Below are 23,386 nucleotides of genomic sequence, written 5' to 3' on the forward strand. Positions count from 1 at the left end.
GGGATGGCATAGCCCACCTAAAAGTTATGTGTTTCCAAATTTTAAATAAAATACTTTGATTATATTTCAAAGTCTGTTGTGTGACCTGAAGAAGATCTACATCACTGGCTGCTAGTGACTGACGTCATTCTTTGCAGGAAACTACTTGCTTTTTTGTTTCATAATGTTTACTTCAAAACATTGGCTATAGTTCTGAATGGGAGCGAATAATGGAGAATTGAAAAATAATGCTACAGGAAGTGTAAATGTTACATTTAATCATGCAGTTCAAAAATTATTGCCGTAAATTGATGTTTGAAAATGAGAAAACATCTACCTGAAAAGTGAGCAAACATCCGTCATTTCCTAGTGACATGATAACACTTCAAATTATCAGGTAGGGGTTACTGGGTCGATAGGAAGCATGATTGCATAATAATAATTGAGAGGCTTTTTTAAAATTATTAATACTCCATTAGGTTGCAGCTTAACATTGGTTTGATTGTAAGATTTTCTTTTCAAGGTGCATTGCATGGAACACTGGTATTGGCTGAAGATCAGACAAATGCCAGAGGGTACAAGGATCGTGGATTTAATGCCACAAATATAGAAAATATATATGCTTCTTTGGTTCTTCACAGGCCACTTGAAGACAAGAGTAACAAGGTATCTGTATGAGTAATCTCTTTACAATTTCAACTTTAATATCATTCAAGTTATATTAATGGCTGCTGTAAAGTTTACATTGTGATTTACAGGCCCTTTGATTTCACAAAAACCGTCAGTAAAATCACAGATCCAAAATTTTGTTTTCCATGATTATATTATCGAGTATGACTATTAATAATAGTAATAATAATAAAATGCTTTATTTTCAGAGGGTAAACACATTCAGTACAAGGTGACTGGTCTCACATGAGGCCCTCTCTAATCTATACTATACATACATACATTCAAAAAAACAACATCAACATACATGTAATATGTATAGCATGAGGAACAATAGCACATATTATGAATATATAAATAATATTTAAATCAATTTGTTAAGAAACTTGAGTCAGTGATAACTCAATACATCATAACTATTCAATGAAAATAATATATATATATAAAACGGTCAGTAAAATCACGGATCCAAAATTTCGTTTTCCATGATTATATTATCGAGTATGACTATTCAATGAAAATAATATATATATAATTTATATATATATAATCATGGAAAACGAAATTTTGGATCTGTGCTTTTACTGACCGTTTTTGTGAAATCAAAGGGCCTGTAAATATATATATAATTATTTTAGAAAACAGTTTCCCATGAAATCTGAAATCCTATGGCTTGGATTTATAGATGTATTGATTTATAGATGTATTGATTTAAAGATGTATTGATTTATAGATGTATTGATTTATAGATGTATTGTATTGATTTATAGATGTATTGATTTAAAGATGTATTGATTTATAGATGTATTGATTTATAGATGTATTGATTTATAGATGTTGTTGTCAAAGTTATATAATTATATAATTCTTATCTTTGTTTGCAGACACCAGATTATTTGGTAATGTGCAATAAGTTGATTTGAATTGAATTGAGTATGTAGATGTATCTGAATGACAACACCATGACTGGTATATCAAAGGCCGTGGTATGTGCTATCCTGTTTATGGGATGGTGCATATAAAAGATCCCTTGCTGCTAATCTAAAAAAGCAGCCTATGAAGTGGTGACAGTAGGTTTCCTCCCTATATATCTGTGTGGTCCTTAACCACATGTCTGACGCCGTATAACTAAATAAAATGTGTTGAGTGTGTCGTTAAATAAAACATTTCCTTTCCTTTCCTTTCCTGAATGACAAATTTGTTAAATTGTTATCTGTGATCAAGATCACATCTCTGTACAAAAACAGAGTCAAATTGGCATTTGGCAAAATAATGGTTGGGATAGAGTGTGAAAAATTAGGACATATATTAGAGAGCAACATATTTGAGAATACATAACTGATACCTGTATATTTTCATTAATTAATATTATTTAAGACACCTAATAATACATTCCAACACATTTTATTGCTGTCTTTTGTTGTGGGCTGATATATGATTTAATGACTTGAACTTCATGAGATTTTAAATTGCTAAAAATACATGTAGACCAGCTAAACACTTCAATTTATAAATCCAACCCATGGAAAGAAAAGTATTTTTATATAATGACACATTTACAACCATGGCTATTTGTTCTGTAACATATGGTTCTTTTGACACCCAATCCAGAGAGTGATTCAGAAAGCCTAGGGACATAGCCCAGTGGTAAAGCCCTCACTTGATGAGCAGTCGGTCGGAAATGTTTTATTTAACGACACACTCAACACGTTTTATTTACTGTTATATGGCGTCGGCGGTTGGTTCGGGATTGACCCCATTCAGTGGCCCATTGGGCTATGTCTCGTTCCAGCCAGTGCATCACGACTGGTATATCAAATTTAAAGGCTTTGGTGTGTGCTATTCTGTCTGGGATGGTTCACATAAAAGATCCCTTGCTACTAATGGAAATATGTAATAGGTTTCCTCTCTAAGAATTACCAAATGTGTGACATCAAGTGGCTGATGATTAATAAATCCATGTGCTCTAGTGGTGTCATTTTTTCACACATCGCTTGTACAAGTCTAAGGTTGCATAACCCATTTTTCATTCGTACATTGAATTTAGGACTTTACATGATCAAACCATTGCACATTTTAACTTTCCAGGACACAAAATACTAAAAACATTACTGGTAAAAACACAACTCCAAATCAACATCTGAACACAATATTTCAGTTAAGAGTTTTTCTTTGATTCAGGGTCACAGTGGAGAATTCAATCCAGAAATTGCAACAACTTTGGCAGCACGAGGAGCCATTGCCGAAATGGGAGTTCATTCCATTCAAATCAAATGGCCAAATGACCTTTGGGCCAGAGGTCACAAAATGGGTGGTTTTCTTGTTGAGCCTTCTGACTATGTGATTCCAGGTTGGTGATGGTTTATTCAGGGTTCTTACGTGTCCTGGAATGTCCTTGAAATTTGTGATTTCAAAATCCAGGCCTGGAATGCCCTGGAAAAAGTATTAAATTTTAATCTGTCCTGGAAATTTGGTGGTTTATTTTTTTTTTGCATCTTTATTTTTGTTGTCCTCATAACCTGTCTAAATTCAGACAACATTCATTGATTGAAGATTTTATGTCCTATAGGTAGTACAATACCAAATAACTTCCGGCTGGGTCAAAGTTCGAGGTGCACCCAACTTTTGATAGAGAAGTGAACACCACAAGTCCTGTGATTGGTTATAAATGTGAGTGTGTTGGTTGTAAAAAAATAATAGTTTCATCTGGGTAAAATAAATGTGCAATTTTATTTCATCTAGTACCAATGTGTCAAGTAGCCTTGTGCTTGAAACATGTATGGGGTACCTGTAAAAAAAAGTACTCAAATTTTGTGCGAAACTAGGGTAGTCATAGACGCTACCCGTTATCTCAGAAACGAGCAGCTTGACCCCCATTTTTTTCTGATTCACTTTAAGTGTAAGGGGTGGTAGTATTTATATCCGTGGCGTTTATGTCGGTTGATACGTTGCAGGTAGGAGTTTTAGCCGTATATGTTACTATTGTCGTCTGTGGGATTTGATTTGGTAGTGTACACCCTATAGCACATATTCAGTGCATAATAAAAAATATTATGATTTTGTCATTTTATTTAATTAAACAATACTGGTTGATTAATTAGCCATCACTCGATCATGCAAGTTCACAATGACCTTGACCTTGACAATAATCTCTGTACATGGCTCTGAATGGAGTTTGAATCAAAGTTAGCACTGAAGAAAAGTTGGTTTTGGCCTATAATTCATACTGTAAAGATTTCAATAATTTCTTTTTACATGGTATTTGACTTGCCATATACAACTGCTCTTAAATATGGTATTATATATAGGCAACCTGAACTAAGATTTTAATAGCAATTTATTTTTATATTAAAAATAGCATGTGCCAATAGTGGGTTAATGTCTTTAGTTTCCATTAACATTGTTAATTTTTTATGTATGAAATTCTGAAAACTCAAATTTGTAAAGAAGTTGATTTTTATTGTCATTTTGACATATTTATAGGGTGCTAAGTTATATTTTAGACAAATTTGTAGTTTTATGCAAAATTTAAAGTAAATTTGAAGAAAAACTTTACCAAAAACATAATTAAATTTGTTGTCACTATTGTGCCTTCTGTTCTTATTTGTACATAACAATAAGGTTGTTAAACATATACTTAGATCTCCAGATCATTTTTGTTTCTTAATAATCACTTAGTTAGCTCTCATGAAAAGCATTTTTAGTTTATACTAGATTCAGAACCAATTTTTTCAGATTTGATTATCTGCCTTGGATTAAGTTGATAATTTATTTTATTGTTAAAGCTGTATTACCTAATGTTACTAGCTAAATAAAATGCTGGATTACAGATCGTAGGAATACATCTAATGTACATATTGTATTCATCCGGATTAGAAAATAATGCAAGAAAATAGATGTTGGGGTAATTTTGTCATTTAAAAATAGTTTTTTTTTCGGTAATTAATCAAAAATAAATATGTTAAAGCTGCATGATTATTCCAGATATCACAACTATTAAAACCTCCAACTACAGTAGGCTATAAATAAAATATAGTCAGGAATACTGGTGGCTGCCATTGGTTTTGATGGTTCATTATGAAAATCAGCATGGCCGATGGATTTGAAATTCCCACACCTGGTAACTTGAAGACACCCACACCCAGCATACAGGATTTCCTCCCAACACTAATGTTCAGGACATTAAGTCATTACTTCATACAGGTACAGTCATGTTTGTGTTTCCTTCCTCAGACAGTGTATTTTTTTAATACTGATATTTCTTTGATGTGCCTGTTAAGGTCTTCATAATCTAGGGGTCAATCAAGTGCATGTGTTTTAATGGAATTCTTTAAAGGGGTAGAGGTACTCTGACTATCTTTGTTGTCTCTACATATATACCTGAGTACACACACCCAACTGAAAGTAAATATCTTCAGGAGTTTTATTTTAAAACGTTTTGTTGTTTAATATGACATATTGCATTTGTACAAAACTATATGCATATATATGCTTTTTGAGGGGTACATTATATTAGGTTGCACTGTAGAAACAACAGTTTCAGTGAGGTTGTCAGTTTATGTCAGAATACACCAGATCCTGGTTGTCATAAAGACACATAGCTGGATACGTTTTGAAAAATGTATGTTATCAGTATAGGTAGTACAATACCAAATAACTTCCGGCTGGGTCAAAGTTCGAGGTGCACCCAACTTTTGATAGAGAAGTGAACACCACAAGTCCTGTGATTGGTTATAAATGTGAGTGTGTTGGTTGTAAAAAAATAATAGTTTCATCTGGGTAAAATAAATGTGCAATTTTATTTCATCTAGTACCAATGTTGTCAAGTCGCATTGAATTTGCTTGAAACATGTATGGGGTAAAAACCTGTAAAAAAAAGTACTCAAATATTTGTGCGAAACTAGGGTCACAGTGGAGTCATAGACGCAACCCGTTATCTCAGAAACGAGCAGCTTGACCCCAAATTTTTCACAAAATGATTCACTTGACTAAGTGTAAGGGGTGGTAGTATTTATATCCGTGGCCTTTTATGTCGGTTGAATCCAGGCCTGGCAGGTAGGAGTTTTAGCCGTATATGTTACTATTGTCGTCTATTTTTTTTTGGGATTTGATTTGGTAGTCCTCACACCCTAAATCAGAAAAGTCATTGATTGAAATTTATGTCCTTAAAATCCTTTATGAATTTTATGTTTTTCCAAGTGTAAGAACCCTGTTATTGAAGACAGCTAGCACTGTGTTGATGAAATTCGGAGACTTGGAGAGCAGGATATGGTTAGTACTTCCCAAGCGGCAGTCACTGAGATGATGCCAACTTTGCTTTTCATCCTTGGGTCATATAGTTGTACTGTTGGATGTTTATCTCAGTAAAAAAAAAATCTTATGAATTAATTTTTTTAATTTTTAATTTTTAATTTATGTATTTTTGTTATTCAAGGCTCAAAATAGGAATTAAAATATGGCCTGCTGTTACTTTAACGTAGCAGGCCAAAACAGATATGACTATACGGTCGACAACAGTCACTTTTCGGACCCTTGTTTTGGCTTCATACACAATAAATAAAACATATCCAACGGTAATATTTTGATATGATATATTTGACAAAAAGTACTTTTTAAATTCACAGATGTGGTCTCTGGTCCTCGACTTGGACTGTTTATTCTTGGGATTGGTCTAAATGTCAATTACGACATCCGACGTGATCAAAATCTTTCAGCGATAGCCACAAGTGTTGCATGTGAACTGGGTGGTGCTACGGTCAGTCGTGAGATGCTGCTAGCCAGATTATGTAACCAGTTAGAGATTAATCTTCAGAAGTCACAGAAAGAACTTTATGACGAGTTTCTTCAGTATTCCTTATTTAAACCTGGCGATCCTATTTTAATACACGACAAACATGGAAAAATCTTTGATGCAGAAATAATTGAAATTCAAGAGACTTGGAGAATGCTGGTCAAGTGTAAGTTAGTTTTGCATATTTTTGTCACCGTCTTAACTACAGTCAGTCCCATCCTCTTACAAATATGTTTTTTGTAAATAATTTCAGTTTTGTTTGACATACCCCGGTAAGAAGAAAAGTAAAAGTGTTTTGGAAGTAACCAAAAAAATACAATTTTTATGTCCTATCAGCTCAGAAATAAATAACTTGTAGTCAATTCTATAGCATGAAAAAAGGTGTTCCCTGTGGGACAGACTATAGATGATATTCTATCTAGTATTTATTACCAAACCAAACAAACAGAAATAAAAACAGAAAATCCTATAATTTTGTTATAATGCAGGCATGGGGGTATTGACAAATGTTACCTAATTTTAGAAGGGAGAGTGGTCTAAACATGACAGTGTTACATGTGGGGATGACACTATAAAAAATAACAATTTTGTATTATGGTACTCTCTGGAGTGAACGGGAGGGGGCCAGAAGTCCTATTTTTATCTTAAAGTTTATATTTATAGAAGTACCAAAAAACCCATATACATTTTCATCCTCACTTTGGCAGGCACACAGGCAACATTTTGTTTTCAAAATCTTGATCAGCAACTACTGTTTACTGCATTAAAATTGTGTAGTGATCTCTTAAACTTGCGTTCGAATCGCGATGCAACACTGAACAAAATGTTCCCTGGCACAGACTCCACTCATGGGCCTGCATGCATACACTGAAAGCATAGATGTACAGGCTCCCATTTTTGTAAGGGGGGGGGGGGGGGGTAGCAGGCTGGCTTTTGCCCAAATTAAACGAAAATGCCCAAATCTTGATAACAACATTTATTCATATTAGCTAGCATTACTGCCAAACAACTATATAGGGTTGCAAATGAATCACTATGCATTTTTACATGGATTACAACTAATTTTGAACCTAGAATGGTGGAAATACATGGTAAAAATGTCTCAGGTTAGCACATTTTGACCGAAAATATGTATCATGTTTTCCCAAATTTGAGGTTTTACCCACCTGCCTCCCTGTCTCGTATGCTTATGACTGTAAAGATGGTCTATCTTTGAGACAGATTCCGATGGAAGCCAACATGAATTGATGTCATCTGGAGTATCGCTGCGACCCAAGGTGTGGCAGACTGTTTTGGTGCTGGTTCGAGGAGATGTGTTGGAGAACTCGTGTAACACAGTGTACAGTTTGTTGAATTCGCTCGTCGACAAGGTCACCACGGCCGTGGAGTACGTAAAGATCAGAGAGCTCAACAGTGGTAAGATCAGCCTAGAGTCGCAGATCCTAGTTTCAACCCGTGAAAATGAACACTAAGTTTGGTTATTATCCATATGGTTCAAGATAACCGAGTTAATAATAATCATACAAAGCACACGTGTAATAACAAGAATAATGACATAATTTTGGGAAGCGACGTCATAACATGACATTGCGTCTACAGTCCTGGCTCAGACTGTGCATTTGAAATATGGCGTCATATCGTTGTCTCCTAATTGTGGCTGAAACATTTTGAGTTGGGTATTGTTATTCATAAGGAAAACACCAATAATAATATGGATAATAAAAGAAATTATTACACTCATGTGTGAGTCATACTGATTTTACGAAACTCGTGTCAAGGTTCATGTATTACCCTCGCTCTCACTCGGGCAATACAACAGTCCTGACACTCGTTTCGTAAAATCAGTACGACACACAAGCTCGTATAATAATCTCTATTTATCCTACAAACATGTAACACATTTGGATGTTGATGTGATGTTGAAATGGAGAAATATCCTTAAAAATATGTTACAACTATCAGGCCTTCAAATTTCATGGTAATTATTGTTTCCGGTACCGTCACGGTAAAATCACAGAACCTAAATTTCGTTTACCATGATTATTATATTGAGTTCAACTATTCAATGAAAATCATATATTATATCATTTATTTTTTTTAAATTATGTTTCTGATATCACACTACTGGAGAGAGTGTTTCACACAACCACAAGACCCGATTCGGATTATTGTGTTAACCAAATTTCTCAGTGTACCAGTTCAGGTAAACCCGAAACAGAGTTCCAACATGTGCTCAAAGCAAACGCGTTACACATTTGATCAAAAATCACTAGCACTAATTATTTATAGTGTATCTCTTAAATATAGAGGTTAAGAACTAGTATTTAAATTCAAATATAATTTTGTAGATAATATTTAACCTTCTGGCTACTGTCACTGAAGTTGACAAAAGTTGACATCATGCATTTGCTCGAGTACTGAAGATGGCAATAGAATAAGCCCTACTATTTCCTGTGGTTTCATTATGGGATGAAATGACGTAACCCTAAACTATTATTTTTATTTAGCTATCAAAATCACAACACCATGTTTATAAAGGTTGAGGGTGTGTCGAAAATCAGCTTATATTGAGGATGAAAAGGTGTCTGCATGGATTTTTGCGATAATTTAAATCATTGGTATTAAAAATGGGTTCCCATGACTTGTTTTCACAGAACCTAAAAACAGTTTCCAATGGGTTCCCATGACTTGTTTTCACAGAACCTAAAAACAGTTTCCAATGGGTTCCCATGAAATTTGAAATCCTATGGCCTGACTCTACTCCATAATCATTACTTCTTACATGCACGTGCATTTTTATAAAAAAGCAAAAATACATTTTGTGGTTTAGAAACACTAGGATGACCAGAAACACTTCGGTTGTATGGAAATAAATAAACTAAACAATAAAATATATGTAATATATGATTTCAGTGATCATAAATGGCTCTAATAGTGAATAATATGCTTTATTGTTTAAAAACTAGGCTCTGTCACTTTAAATAGACAATATAACTAGTTAATGACGTAGGATATCGGCTTTATCCTGTGAAGGTAAGAATGGGACATTTTGCTTTCTGCAGGGGCGGGACATAGTCCAGTGGTAAAGCGCACGCCTGATGCGCGGTCGGTCTAGGATCGATCCCCGTCAGTGGGCCCATTAGGCTATTTCTTGTTCCAGTCAGTGCACCACGACTGGTATATCAAAGGCTGTGGTATGGTGCATATAAAAGATCCCTTGCTACTAATGGAAAATTAAGCCAGTTTCCTCTCTATGACTGTCAAAATGACCATATGTTTTACATCCAGTAGCTGATGATTAATAAATCAATGTGCTCTAGTGGTGTCATTTAACAAAACAAACTTTTTCCATTCGGCCTGAACAGGATAAATCCAATATCATATTTCATTAACTAGTTATTATTTTTATTCTGCAGTCCATAAAAATTAACGGGAGAACATTATTTCTGTTATTTCAGCTACATTGTACAATGACCTAGAAGTCAAATGAGCGATTTTGTAATGTAATGTGTCACATGCATGATGTCAAAAGTCATATCTGCTTGTATACGTTTATGACTGCTTTAATCAGTCATCATAATCGGCCAATAGAAACAGTGGGTGCATGATAAAAAAAATTCTATTGTTTGTTTTAGTGACGTTCCAATAATCAGTTAATATTATTGAAAATTTATCGGTTTGGTTTAGCCGTGCCGATGTGAGGATTGATTTTAAAAATCCATAACAGGGCTCGAAAGAGGAAGTAAAAGATGGTCTGCTGTTATGTGTTTTTTCAAAACAGCAGGCTACAGGAAATATGTCCTGATGAGATAAAAATATGGCCTGCTGGAAATAAAGACAGCACGGACAGACGTGGGGTGTGTGTGTGTGGAAAATAGGACCATTGAGATGTTATTTAGAGTATTATGGAAGTGCATTATAACAAAATCATGAGATAAATAGCACATGAGATAACTGTACATACATCTGTCTAAAAATGACCTATTTTTGGGTGGTCCAGGTGTTAGCAGGTGAATTTCTAGTGAGCCCATTGGGTTAATTCTTGTTCCAGCCAGTGCATCACAACTTGTATTTCAAATGCTGTGGTATGTGATATCCTGTTTGTGGGATGGTGCATATAAAAGATCCCTTGCTAATGATGAAATTTTTGTGTGCCTTTCCTCTCTAAAACTAAATGTAAAACTTACCAAATGTTTGACATCCAATAGCCAATGATGGTATTCTGCCCCTAAAATGTTTTTGTTTTTTAAAATAACCGGTGAGTGTAAGTATTCCAGATATCCAGTGAGGCAATAAACATTGGTTGATACAATGCTGTAAATAATATACTAGTCCCCTTAAAGGCAGTGTTTCTGCCAAAAAGAAATTTTTGGGTATGGCGCTATGGAATTGAATGCAACCACAGTCAATGGGGTATGGGGGACCTCTCCCAGAAAGGAAATGGGTTAAGTTTAGGGTTAGAGTTGAGAAAATCAGACAGTAATGATAAGAGTCATTAATTTTCTCAAAAAATTAACTTTAAAAAGTTTGGGTATTGCGTCATATGCGTTTTACCCTCTGGCAGAAACCATGCCTTACCGGTCCAACCGGAGGGGACTATAAGTTTTGTCTCAGTCTTTTTGTTGGTCTATCTGTCCATCCGTCTGTCCCACATATAGTTTTCCAGATGTTTTTTCTCAATGCCTCGATATATTGAGCTAAAATTTTTGTATAGCTTTATTATGTACTTTTACAGATTAAGATAGACGTTCATGGCAATTTACCCATTTTTGACAGTTATAGCCCTTGAACTTAGGAGATATGAACATTTGTTGGGCCCTGCATGTAGGGAACATGTATTGCTTTAGCAGTACTCTCAGAATGGTTGTTATATGTATTTTATACAGGGAACCCATATCGCGATGCAATAATTCAGAATTCAAAATAGCAGCTTGCGAAAAGCAGGTAATTTTTAGACTTATTATCTAGGTGATATAGAAATTCACTTTCTGTACTTGTTGCAGCCATCTTGCAGAAAGATGTTCAAGTTATCGTTGTCGACAGGGATGTTCATTCGGATGATGTTGACTGGGTGAAGACTGTAGCAGAAACAGTCCGCACTTTTGTGAAGAATGGTGGGGGAATCCTCTGTATTGACAAGACAACAGAGTTTGCTACAACATGGTTTCCGGAACTCAATCTGAGAGGTATATACATAAACATGTATACAACCCTGGCAATGAAGAAAATGGCCACAGCAAAAGTTAGGCCATGGAAAAAATAAGTCTTCATGGCATTTACCACAGCAGTGTAAGAAAGGCCATTTACCACAGCGGTGTAAGAAAGGCCATTTACCACAGCGGTGTAAGAAAGGCCATTTACCACAGCGGTGTAAGAAAGGCCATTTACCACAGCGGTGTAAGAAAGGCCATTTACCACAGCGGTGTAAGAAAGGCCATTTACCACAGCGGTGTAAGAAAGGCCATTTACCACAGCGGTGTAAGAAAGGCCATTTACCACAGTGGTGTAAGAAAGGCCATTTACCACAGCGGTGTAAGAAAGGCCATTTACCACAGCGGTGTAAGAAAGGCCATTTACCACAGCGGTGTAAGAAAGGCCATTTAAAAAAATAAATAATAATAAGTGAATTAAATGTAAGTGACAGAAAATTGAAAGTTAAATTTCAAAATAAATGCTGCAGTGTTTTCAATTTCCATGGCATTGCATTAGGCCTACTATAATAATTATTAATTGCCAGGGTTGTATATATATATATATCAGACCTGTCAACCCTCCCGGATTCCGCGGGAGTCTCCCGGTATTTGATCAAATCTCCTTTCACCTGTGCGGGAAACAGTTTCTCCTGTTAAATGACATTTTTGTAAGCATAAAAAAAAATCGATCCTCTTTTGTCAAAATAACAGAAGGGAAGTAACTCTGCCTTTTTTTCTCATTCGGAAAATGTCGACTACTTTCGGTTTCTGAGAATGTAACAGGCCGAATTGTCCCCGACTGTTTAATCTTTGCCGAAGTGAGAATTGTGGGATAGCCTATTTATATTGTTAAAAAAGCGCATGGAGTTTATAAAATGACGTGTTATTATAATGTTTGTTGTCATCGTAATGGCTACGAAGCGTGTTGCCGCTAATTCAACAGGCTGTGTATTGACATTCAGTGTTGCCATATAATATATGCCAGGTGATGCGCCAGTTCCGGATCACTTCAAACAAAATTGTAAATTCTGTCAACATGCGCGCGTATGACTTTAAAAGAAATTCTTGGTAATAAAGATAATCAACCATATAAATAAACAGTGATATAAAATGTCAATTTAGGTAAACATTTGGCACCAAAAACAGTGTTGTTCGAGCTGGCGTACTTACGCCAGTTGCGGATCACTTTGTCCAGTTCCGGATCACTTTCGAAAAATAGATGCTTACGCCTTCAAAAACACATTTTCCAAGATGTTAGCAATTTCAACACGTTCGTGGATCCTGCCGGACATATTTTATGATCATTTGCAACTCCATAGGGTTCCCATCTCCCTGATTACGCCCCTAATTAGCAATTTCTAAAATAGATTGAAAATCAACGATGGCGTCCCATGACGTCAGCTACACGGGGCGTGTGTCAAAAGTAAAGGTGCGCGATCCTTATTTTCGTTGTGTACTTTCAACAAGTTGAATTATATTTGATTTCTGGCATTCTAGTATATAATAATAATAATAATTAATATTATTATTACTAATAATAAATAATTGTTTTCATTTATTATCGTATATATCAATAATAATAATAATGATGATAATAATAATAATAATAATAATAATAATAATAATAATAATAATTATTATTATATTGATGACTTTTAAAAGTCACATTTTCTTTATGAAAGGAACAAAGGCTGGAAAATAGAAAGAAATGACATAGCAAAATATCAACTTTGGGACGGTTTAGTATTTATCATAATACAGGGGTGGATTATGCTTTAGGTGGGGTGGGGTGGGGGGTGGGGTGGGTTCCGAAATTATAAATTTTACAGGTTATCTACGTGGTGGGTGCCGCCCGTTTAAATATTAAAATTAAGCAAATAATTTTGAAGCAGGACGGTTAGAACCCTTGTTAATAATGATATATATTAATATAGTGACACACACTAAACAGTCACAAAAGTGGATTATTAATTATTATTTCTGACGTGTTGTTCCATTTGCCCTTTTCTGGTTAGTCTCCCACCCCCCGCAAAATAATTCCTGGATCTACTCCTGAATACAGAATTATTTTCAAGGACGGTCTAAAGGCTAGGGCTAGCTCAGATTGACCGTGTGAATACACAGATCAGTGGCCGACTGACTCTCCTGCATCAGAATGCGATTGTGTAAAACAAAAATTCCACTGAAAAAAAATAATCCACCCTATAGTGGTACAGACTGTTTAAATGCGAATTATAATTAAGCCGAATAAGAGATTTTCACTTCGTTGACAAAACCAAATAGAGGACCCCTTCCCCCTCTCTCCCAAAGTCGAGCAGTCGAGTAGTCGAGTATGCGAAAAGCACGTGCAATGGCACATGCGAAACAGACCACTGGCGATGGCATGGTTTTATAAAGGTCCTCATGTCAAACTTGTGCCGATTCTTTTCTTTGTACAGTAAACCTTTTTCTTTTTTTTCCAATCAATCAATCAAGCAAGCAATGGGGTCGACGGCTCTCACACTGAGGGGGGCAGACAACATTACTGAATCGTCTTATGGGGCAAATACAAAGACACGTGTGCAGCGATTTTCGCGATTCTAGACTGGCGATCTAACAGGTCATACTAGTGAGGTGGCTTAAGGGCAAAAAATGGAAGAATAGTTACACGGCGGACAAAAGTGCCATTTTTTCGCCAAACTACCACATGGATATAAGGATTGAAAAAAGGCCATGCTCCAAAAAATCTGGTAACGGGAACAGGTCCCTATGACGTCATAATGAAGTGTTTAGTTCTTAGACATCTGGAATGTGGTCAAATGTGTGTGTTGTTAACTAGTTGCTGAATAAATGCCGGTTATGTAAATAGTTTAATAAGAAGTGATTGCAGAGTTCATTTAGTTCTACAGAAGAAACACGCAGTTAAGAAAATATTAACTGAACAGAGACAGAGAACCTAGTTAAACAGGAAAGTTGTTTTCCCTTATTTTAGTCTGAATAGTTACTATGTGTATTAGAGGGGAAACAAATATAATTAAATTAATTTGCCGGGGGCAGGCCGTAGCCCAGTAGTAAAGTGCTGGCCTGGTGTACGGTCAGTCTAGGATCGATCCCTGTTAGTGTAATCATTGGACTATTTCTCGTTCCAGCCAGTGCTTCACAACTGGTGTTACAGACCATGATGTGTAGGCCTACTATCCTGTCTGTGGAATGATGCATATATTAAAGATCCCTTGGTGCTAATTAAAAAAAAATAGTTGCTCATAGTTTCCTCTCTAAAATATATTTGTGGTCATTAACCACATGTCTGACACCACATACCTGTAGTTGTGTTGAGTGTGTCATTAAATATAAAATTCCTTTCTTTCTTTCTTTCTTTTTTTAAACATGGCTCCCATATGCAACAACCTTAGTTAAATATTATGATCTAGTTATGTCTGTATTTTGTAGACAATTTGAATATTATATATAAAAAATTAATTTAAGTTGCAATTTAAATGAAATGCCTGGTATTTGTTTATTGTAAAAAAGATGCCGGCCCAAAGATGATAAATGTTTTATGACCATACGCAATAAAATATTTTAATTTACTTAGCATAGAGGGAAATTAGTTTATATTATTTCAAAGGCATCATCACAGGATTGTAACTTTTCTAGTCATTGTATATTTTATAGACATTATATAATATTTGACATAGAGTTGAACATGAATTAGTAGATACAGGTCAAGTATTTTTCTTTAAATCGGGGTCCGTATATGGTAGTTCATATTATAATTAATTGGTTAGAAGCGACCCCCTTTATATAAATGGCATAAAATAAATATGCATACTAATAATAAATATTGTTCATTGTAGTAGTTGAAATGTATGCACATTCATATTTTCTGGGCTAAAATATCTAGATATTACTACATTAACTGGAATAACTAGCATTTCAGATGTTCCAATGATGAGATATCTCTGGTCATTATAACAAAGTGGATACTGCTATAGTGTGTTTAAATAAAATGTGTGTGTGTACATGTGTATCATTCTGCGAGCGCATTAGACAAACATTATACTTAATCACGCACCTGATCAGTGCTGATGACGAATGCATTAAACTGTATTTAGATATGTTTTACACCTGGTCTTATTGTACTTAATGGCATTCACTGGTACATTAAAGATTGTAATAGGTACTTTCCTGTCAATGGGGGAAATGCATATAAATGATACCTTGTCGCTGTTTTGTTGCAGCAGCCACTATGCCGGTAACAATTTTCCTTTTGCATTTTACAGACCAGTGTCGAAATACCTCACAGAGAGGACATATGATAACTATGGTTTAAACAACTTCCAGATCAGGTTGCCAGCTTTGTTTTGTAGATCCACATAGTCATGATCACGGGACACACACACCTTCCCACCTGCGTCATAATGAATTCTTAGGGGAACAAAAATAACAGTTAAAACTTGATACACAACTATCCACAAACACCAAACGCCTAGAGTTTGAGGATTAAAAAAAATATGGAACATGGAATAGGTGATTTTAACAATTCACTAGCCATATATATATATATATATATATATATATATATATATATATATATATATATATATATATATATATATTAGGGTAGCCAGGATTGTTTATTGGGGGTGGAGTGGAGATAGAGGGCACTGCTTTTACACATTTTTTGGGGTGACATGCATTATAAAAGTTGGCATTGTGAAAAAAGAGGTCCTCTTGTGCCCAATCCCTGGCTACCCGGATACGCCAGTGCATATATGTGCAATTTAAAGTATTTCAATCAATAGATTTTGGTTTCAACACCGGTACCTTTAGTAGTATTACTTGCATGGACAGTAGAATTGTGGAAATTATTTGCTAATTTCATATTATTTTAGTAAGTTTTAATCACATATAACTTCTAAACATTGTTTTAGTAACATATGACCCATGTTGCATGCAAACATCTTACACACGATGAGATTTTTGTGCATTTTTGTAAAACCTACGAAAATGCGCATTCTGCTAGGAATCATTACACATTGATTGTAAATATATTTGTCATTTTATTCTCTCTAAATTGCTGTTTAAATCATTAAGTTGAAGAACATAATTTTGTTTTAGAACATGTCAAAACGTAGACTTTAGAACGAGTGAAAACTTTTAAAGAAAAATGCCGAATATAGTTACTGGCCCTGTATTCATTTTGTTTCGTTAAATTACTGTGTATTAAAAATCATTAAACGTATTAACCTTATCTTAACGGTTGATTATTAATTCAGTCAGTACCTCAACACTACAGGTGGTGCAGTTTACTCTGATAGCTTACATTTCGTGTTTAATTAGTGTAATAAATATATCTGTTATAACTGGTACGATAGCTTACATTTCATGTAATAATTAGTATAACAAATATATCTGTTATAACTGGTTTTAAGGCTTTGCTTTGTTTGACAAATTGTTTTTCTAAAGTTGTTAAGAGCTTCTAGCAACCTGCTACAATACCAGGGAGCACAATTACCATTTCAGTGTAGGATAAGGTTACTGTGCACACAGCTGGAAACACCCATGACCCTTTCCAGTGTCTGCCATCCAAAGATAATTTGTATTTAAGACACTGCCTTTGTTTTATAAGAAAATCAACTTCATGACGTTATAATGACGTCATACTTGACCCTTCCGGTCATCACAATTTTTGGAGCATGACCTTTTTTAAATCTACAGGCCCATGTGGTGCTTTGGTGAAAAAATGGCACTTTTGTCCGCCGTGTAACTATTTTGTCACTAAGCCACCTCACTATACGGGCTCTTATTTTTGTAGTGGGCAGGGCACTGATTTTTGCCCGAATTAAACGAAAATGGAATTTTAAAAAACTACATTTTATTTATATTAGCCATATTTGTGAATGACTGCGGCTGGTATTCGTACGAATGGCTAATTACATGTAAGCTTACAAATATAACGTGAGAGACAAGTGGACAACACTTAAAATCGTAGTTTCAGTTTGTAAAATACGTGTCTTTACATTATATACATATTGTCATTACCTGTAGAAAACAAAAATAATACAAGAAACATAGGTGGAACTACAACGATTAATATAATATTTTGTAGAGGATGACTGGCCATGGGACGAACAGTCTAGGGCTACTATGACATGGGCCCCGAGACATACAGAGTCGAATTATTATGAACTAGTGGTTAAAATGACGAATCAAGAGAGGTTTAAGAAGAAAATAATAATGATAATAATAATAATAATAATAATTATTATTATTATTATTATTATTATTATTATTATTATTATTATTATTATTATTATTATTATTATTATTATTATCATCATCATCATTATTATTGTTATAAGGAAGGGGGGGGGGGGAAGTGGGAGAGAAAAATTCCACCGTGTTCAACGTTTTTGAGTCTTGAGATAAACCCTGCGTTCATCGCCCCATCTAGCAGCAGTTACAACGTAAATACTTCCGTTTTGTGAGTGATCAGCAACTGGCCAGGGGGACGCGTCCCCCAAAAAAATTGTTCAAGTGCCCTCAAAATGTCCAAGTGCCCTTTTTGTTTGTAGAATTTTTTTTTTTTTAAGTAAACAATAATTATATTGTAGATAAATGAAATCAAGATTTCCGTGTACATGCGCAAGCTTGCAGATATGTGTCTGTGTTATTGAGTCTCAATGGGGCCCCATTCAGGTTCTAACGTGAGTGACGCCAATTTACTTCATTATTGCTAGTATATTATGACGTAGAACTGTAGGAATTCATATTAATTGTAAATATCAAAACTTGTAGTAAGGTGCCCTTTTGACGAGTCAATGTGCCCTTCTTTTTTGGTCCCCCCCTAAAAATATTTCCTGGATCCGCCCATGCACACGATGTCCGTAATGAGGTTTTACTTATGATTAATGAAAATACAATGTTTATTGCATCATTATAATGATTTTAAATAAGTACCACGCCACCGTTCCTCATTATAGTAAAAACTGAATATTAATTTATAAGATTTATATAAATTTGTCTTTGGTACTTGGGTACACTAACCACAAATGATAATGTAACGCAACCTGTAAGGCTGTAAGTGTAATACCGTAAATGTACTAATTAAATTTTTTATTTCTTGTTCATGTTCTTAACATTTTTGGATAAAAAAAAAAAAAAATTTAAATATGTATTAAATCATAATAATATTTAAACTTAAAAAAAAAAAAAAAAAATTAAGATGTTTTTTTTTTTTTTAATGCCAAGATCTAAGGTTAAGAAGTATATATGACATTATAAAGTATTCATATAACTTATTGTAATAATGTTTTTTTAAAATCTTGCGATTTTGAGTTTAAATTGTGTGAATTTAAGAAATCTCCTGCTTTTTGACAAATTTCCTGCTTTTTGAACACACACCTCCTGCTTTCTCTTGACTAAAGGTTGACAGGTCTGATATATATATATATATATATATATATATTGTATATTTGTCTTAAACTTTCAAGGCGTTTTTGACAGAGTGATTGCCGTTTAACTGACATAAATGAGAATCCTCCGGATTTATCCGGAATTCCAGATTTTTGTGCTGCCCAATTTTGATCTGGGTTTTGTCAAAATTTGCTGTTTCACCCCAGCAGTCCGGGTTTTATAACAACACAGCAATCCGGATTTTATACTTAATGACCGTCTCAAAATTTCATTACTTCTCCCTAAACAAATAACCCGCGGAAGCGGGGTGTGTGTGTAAAACACTCAAGCTGATAAAAAAAAAAAGTCGAAAATGTAAGTGTCGTAATGTTCTTGTGTGTTTTTTATTTATGTACTTATAAAGTGAAATTCGAAACCACAGTTAACGTAGAATTTCATGAACTACACATGAACAGTATAATTATTAGTCTTCGCAATTATGGTTTGACAAGTTGGAAATTTCCTGTTTCTGAGCACATCCGAATGCAGTATAAGACTTCTCAATTGGCACGCTTTTGTGGTCCCAAAAAAATTCAACACCTTTACCTCGACTAAATTCATTTGGAGGGGGGAGGGTGGGGGGTGAAAAGTATTCGAGGGTTATTCGTTTAGGGAGAAGTGATGAAATTTTGAGACAGTCCCTTACTCAGTAGGCCGGGTATTATACCAACCACCATATCAGCGATCCAACATGGCCGTGGTTATGTTATCCACATATGCTTTCTTCATAACCATTGGTCCATTTTGATCTCACGAAATCTGTGAGCAGTGTAAATGTACATACTTGTTTAGACAAAAGCGACGTACACCTGTCGATGCACCCTCACGTAATCGGCATATTACCTGCCAGCCAAACGAAGTGACAACGGTGAATTTGTTGGCAAATTCCAATAAGGCAGCCGTTGTTACATCTGCATCTTTTAAACATAATATTGAATAATACAAAGTCAAGGACGAAAAATACTTCCAAAAATTAATGAATTTTTTTTTTTTTTAATGTAAAATTTTCAGTAGCCTACAGCCAAAGACTTGACATAAAAGAAAAAAGAATGGTAGAAAATGTTTTCTGGGTACACATTTTTAACAAAATGATTAATAACACTATATACAAGATAATTAGATTATTTGGTGCAAAATGCAATCAGTTCTTAAATTGCAAAGTTATTCGATATGTCGGACAATGTACTCCACATATTCTTTAAGGTGGACATTATGACAGCTTAGTAATAACTGAAGTCAACAAAACACTTAAAAAAAAACCCACACCATACACAATTTAAAGATGTAATCTGCCATGATGTGCCACTTTTCGTTAGTGTTTTATAACCAGCGTCCACCGCTCAAAAAAACCAACAACTTAAAATGATCTCAACTAATACTTAGAAAAGGATTAATATTTTTACTCAGATGCTAGGAAATTGTCTTTCAGGCCATTATATTTTCACCATATTGTGGGGAGAGCATGCCCTCGTACCCCTGGAGTCTTGATTGACTGCCTTGCAATATTATTTATAACCTGCTACAAATTATGTCCTTTAAACAATTTTTCTAAATTAACCACTGTAATGTTTTTGATTTTTTGGGATGGGGCATTCTCATCTTTGAACTTAGGAGATGCGCTCTCTCTCTCTCTCTCTCTCTCTCTCTCTCTCTCTCTCTCTCTCTCTCTCTCTCTCTCTCTCTCTCTCTCTCCTCTCCTCTCTCTCTCTCTCTCTCTCTCTCTCTCTCTCTCTCTCTCTCTCTCTCTCTCTCTCTCTCTCTCTCTCTCTCTCTCTCTCTCTCTCTCTCTCTCTCTCTCTCTCTCTCTCTGACAATATATTTAGATATATTGGTGAATAATAATATACAGTTATTTCTATGGTGTTTTTTCAGTGAATCCAGTGAAGTCAAATACTACTGATTGTTTAAACCTGGTTCTACAGACAGACACAACATCAGATAATGTCATTCGTGGTTTTGCCAACAATGGACACAGCAAATGCTTTGACCTTTTGTCAGGGGAATGTGTGATTGCATGTTACGCTCATGACAACACCCCTGCTATCATTTCTAGAGAATATGAAAAGGGAGTCATTTGTCTTTGTGGAATCCACATTGAATTTTTGCATACCTCATGGACAAATCTGCTGGATAAAGAGTTATTCAAGAGGGATCTCTTGTTACAGCATATGTTACAGAAATGTGGCTTGAACATAATATTATAGACTGAAAAGAGAGTTTATTGGATATTTTGCATTCTTTTTACGTGGTTTGAGATTATCAGATATCTATACAAGTAGAATTCATTGTGTATATATACTCGTGGAAAAAAGTTCCTGTGCACCAAATAATTGTATATGGAATATAATTTACTTGAAATCTGATCATAAAAAATTCAGTAAATAAAGGTGTAACCACTTTCTTCCATATCCCAGCAGTGCCCAGTCAATTGCACGAGCTATTCATGCTTTGTGATCATAAGTTGCATTACTAGCATTCTTGGTCACGTGCTCCTCTTTGAAGTAATTTTTCTTATCATTGGACTCTAAAATGTATGGATTCTCATCACTCAGAAAAATACTTTTGTTGGCATCTGATCGATGTCAGTGTGATGTCACGCCTCCAAGAAAATTAACTTCATCGAAAGATGGGCATGATTGCAGTTAGAATGGCACAAACGTCGTTGCTAGTCATTTTGGTGTTCATCAGAAAACTATGCAGTGTCTGCGGAGATGTTCTCGACAGTTTAGGAATACTAGGGATCTTCCATGTTTAGTGAGTCGACACGTGACGTCACGTTAACCAGTCATCAATATCAAGTGGGTACACATGTGGAATCATTTGGAAATGACAAATTTAACATCCCAATACATCCCTGTGTTAAGGCCAGTCAGTGGGAGAACTTTACGCAACCGATTAGATGATCACAAAGTATGACCATGACATGACATCAATATGTTGTTCTGTTATATCGTCACCGACGGCGCACCAAGCATTGTGTAGACCGTATTTCAGGTTCAGAAGACAGGATGGGATCACTGTACTTTTGACAAATAAATAGTACATCTATGTAAAACACAATATTTAAAATTTTTATAAATATACGTCTCACTGAAATTTTAATGATGCACAGGAACTTTTTTCTGCGAGTATATATATAGATAGAGATAGATAGTTCGATCAATAGATCGATCGATAGATAGATAGATAGATAGAAAGTTTGTGTGTATATATATTCAACAACGAAAGTCTAGCAAATATCTTTTATGAGGTCTAAATTTGTCATGGTTGAATAAACTTAAAAGAGAACCAGGTCCTTCTGTTGTGTTAAGGCAAAGGTTGATGAGTTTATGTTGTTTGTAAATGGTAAACATTTCACATGTGAATACTAATTAATAAAAATAGGTTAATTTATAAATGTTATGCCATTTCTTTTAACATTAGCCAAACTTTCGTTGTTGAAAATATATATATATATATACAGGCCCCAATCTTGCTGGTGAAATAAATGTTTTCTTCATCGAAAGTCGGCTCAAGTTGCAAAGTCATTAGCGGTAGTGAGATGTTGAAGTTGCTGTAATATTTTGGACCTAATCTGATTTAAAAAAAAAAATCACACAACAGACGTCAAGTCCCCGTCTTGTTTCGTGTCATAGCTCATTTAGCACATTGTCGGTCCATGTTTTTACTTTGGTGCCAGACTGTACATCGATGTATGTCGCTACCATTTGCAGTAACTGGTCAGCATTGTTAATGCCACAAAATACAAATTATTACTTTCATTTTAACATAACAAGATATTATTAACAACTTAATACTATAATTTTTTTAATGAAACACATAATTGTTTGGGGATTTTTGTTTGTTTTTTATTACCGGAAGTAGTAGTATTTTATATTGAAATATTACGATTAAAACCGAGTGTATAATGTGAATTTTTCTTGGCAAAACATTACAAAATATACTGATAAATGTTCACTTCTGTTTTTATCGAACCTCTCCCCTTTCTTCTGGGAAAGGAGTAGTCACGTCCCCTTCTTTTTCAATTCTAGATTAAGCCTGGTATACAGGCAACTTTTAGCTTTTAACATTAATATATAAGAAGTCAGGGGGGTCACAAAATACTAAAAACAGTAATTTTGAGTTTGTTGAAGGCATGCGAACCGAACTCCGACATGGAAGTTTTTTGTTTTTGTTTTTTTTAACGACACCACTGGAAGAGCTCCGATATGGATCGAGATTTAATGGGGATTTAGGGGCATACTTACTGGAAAATTTTGAAATAGAGATGCTCAGATATACATTTTCATGGCAATTTAGTGTTGTATATTGTGGATGA

The 23,386-nt window shown here is 34.8% G+C and overlaps 1 protein-coding gene across 1 annotated transcript in view; it reads left to right on the forward strand.

The window, feature by feature from the left end:
* Positions 1-22,201, forward strand: part of LOC121382246 (bifunctional ligase/repressor BirA-like) — a 51,113-nt gene extending 28,912 nt beyond the window's left edge. Inside the window, exons 3-8 of the mRNA XM_041511777.1 lie at positions 503-645; positions 2,830-2,998; positions 6,273-6,605; positions 7,661-7,855; positions 11,443-11,625; positions 20,941-22,201. Coding sequence (XP_041367711.1) covers positions 503-645; positions 2,830-2,998; positions 6,273-6,605; positions 7,661-7,855; positions 11,443-11,625; positions 20,941-21,272 — 1,355 coding nt within the window. The 3' untranslated portion in view covers positions 21,273-22,201. The remainder of the gene's footprint in view (positions 1-502; positions 646-2,829; positions 2,999-6,272; positions 6,606-7,660; positions 7,856-11,442; positions 11,626-20,940) is intronic.
* The last annotated feature ends 1,185 nt before the right edge of the window (positions 22,202-23,386 follow it).

This window comes from Gigantopelta aegis, chromosome 9 (genome assembly GCF_016097555.1).
Source record: "Gigantopelta aegis isolate Gae_Host chromosome 9, Gae_host_genome, whole genome shotgun sequence".
Lineage (NCBI taxonomy): Eukaryota > Metazoa > Mollusca > Gastropoda > Neomphalida > Peltospiridae > Gigantopelta > Gigantopelta aegis.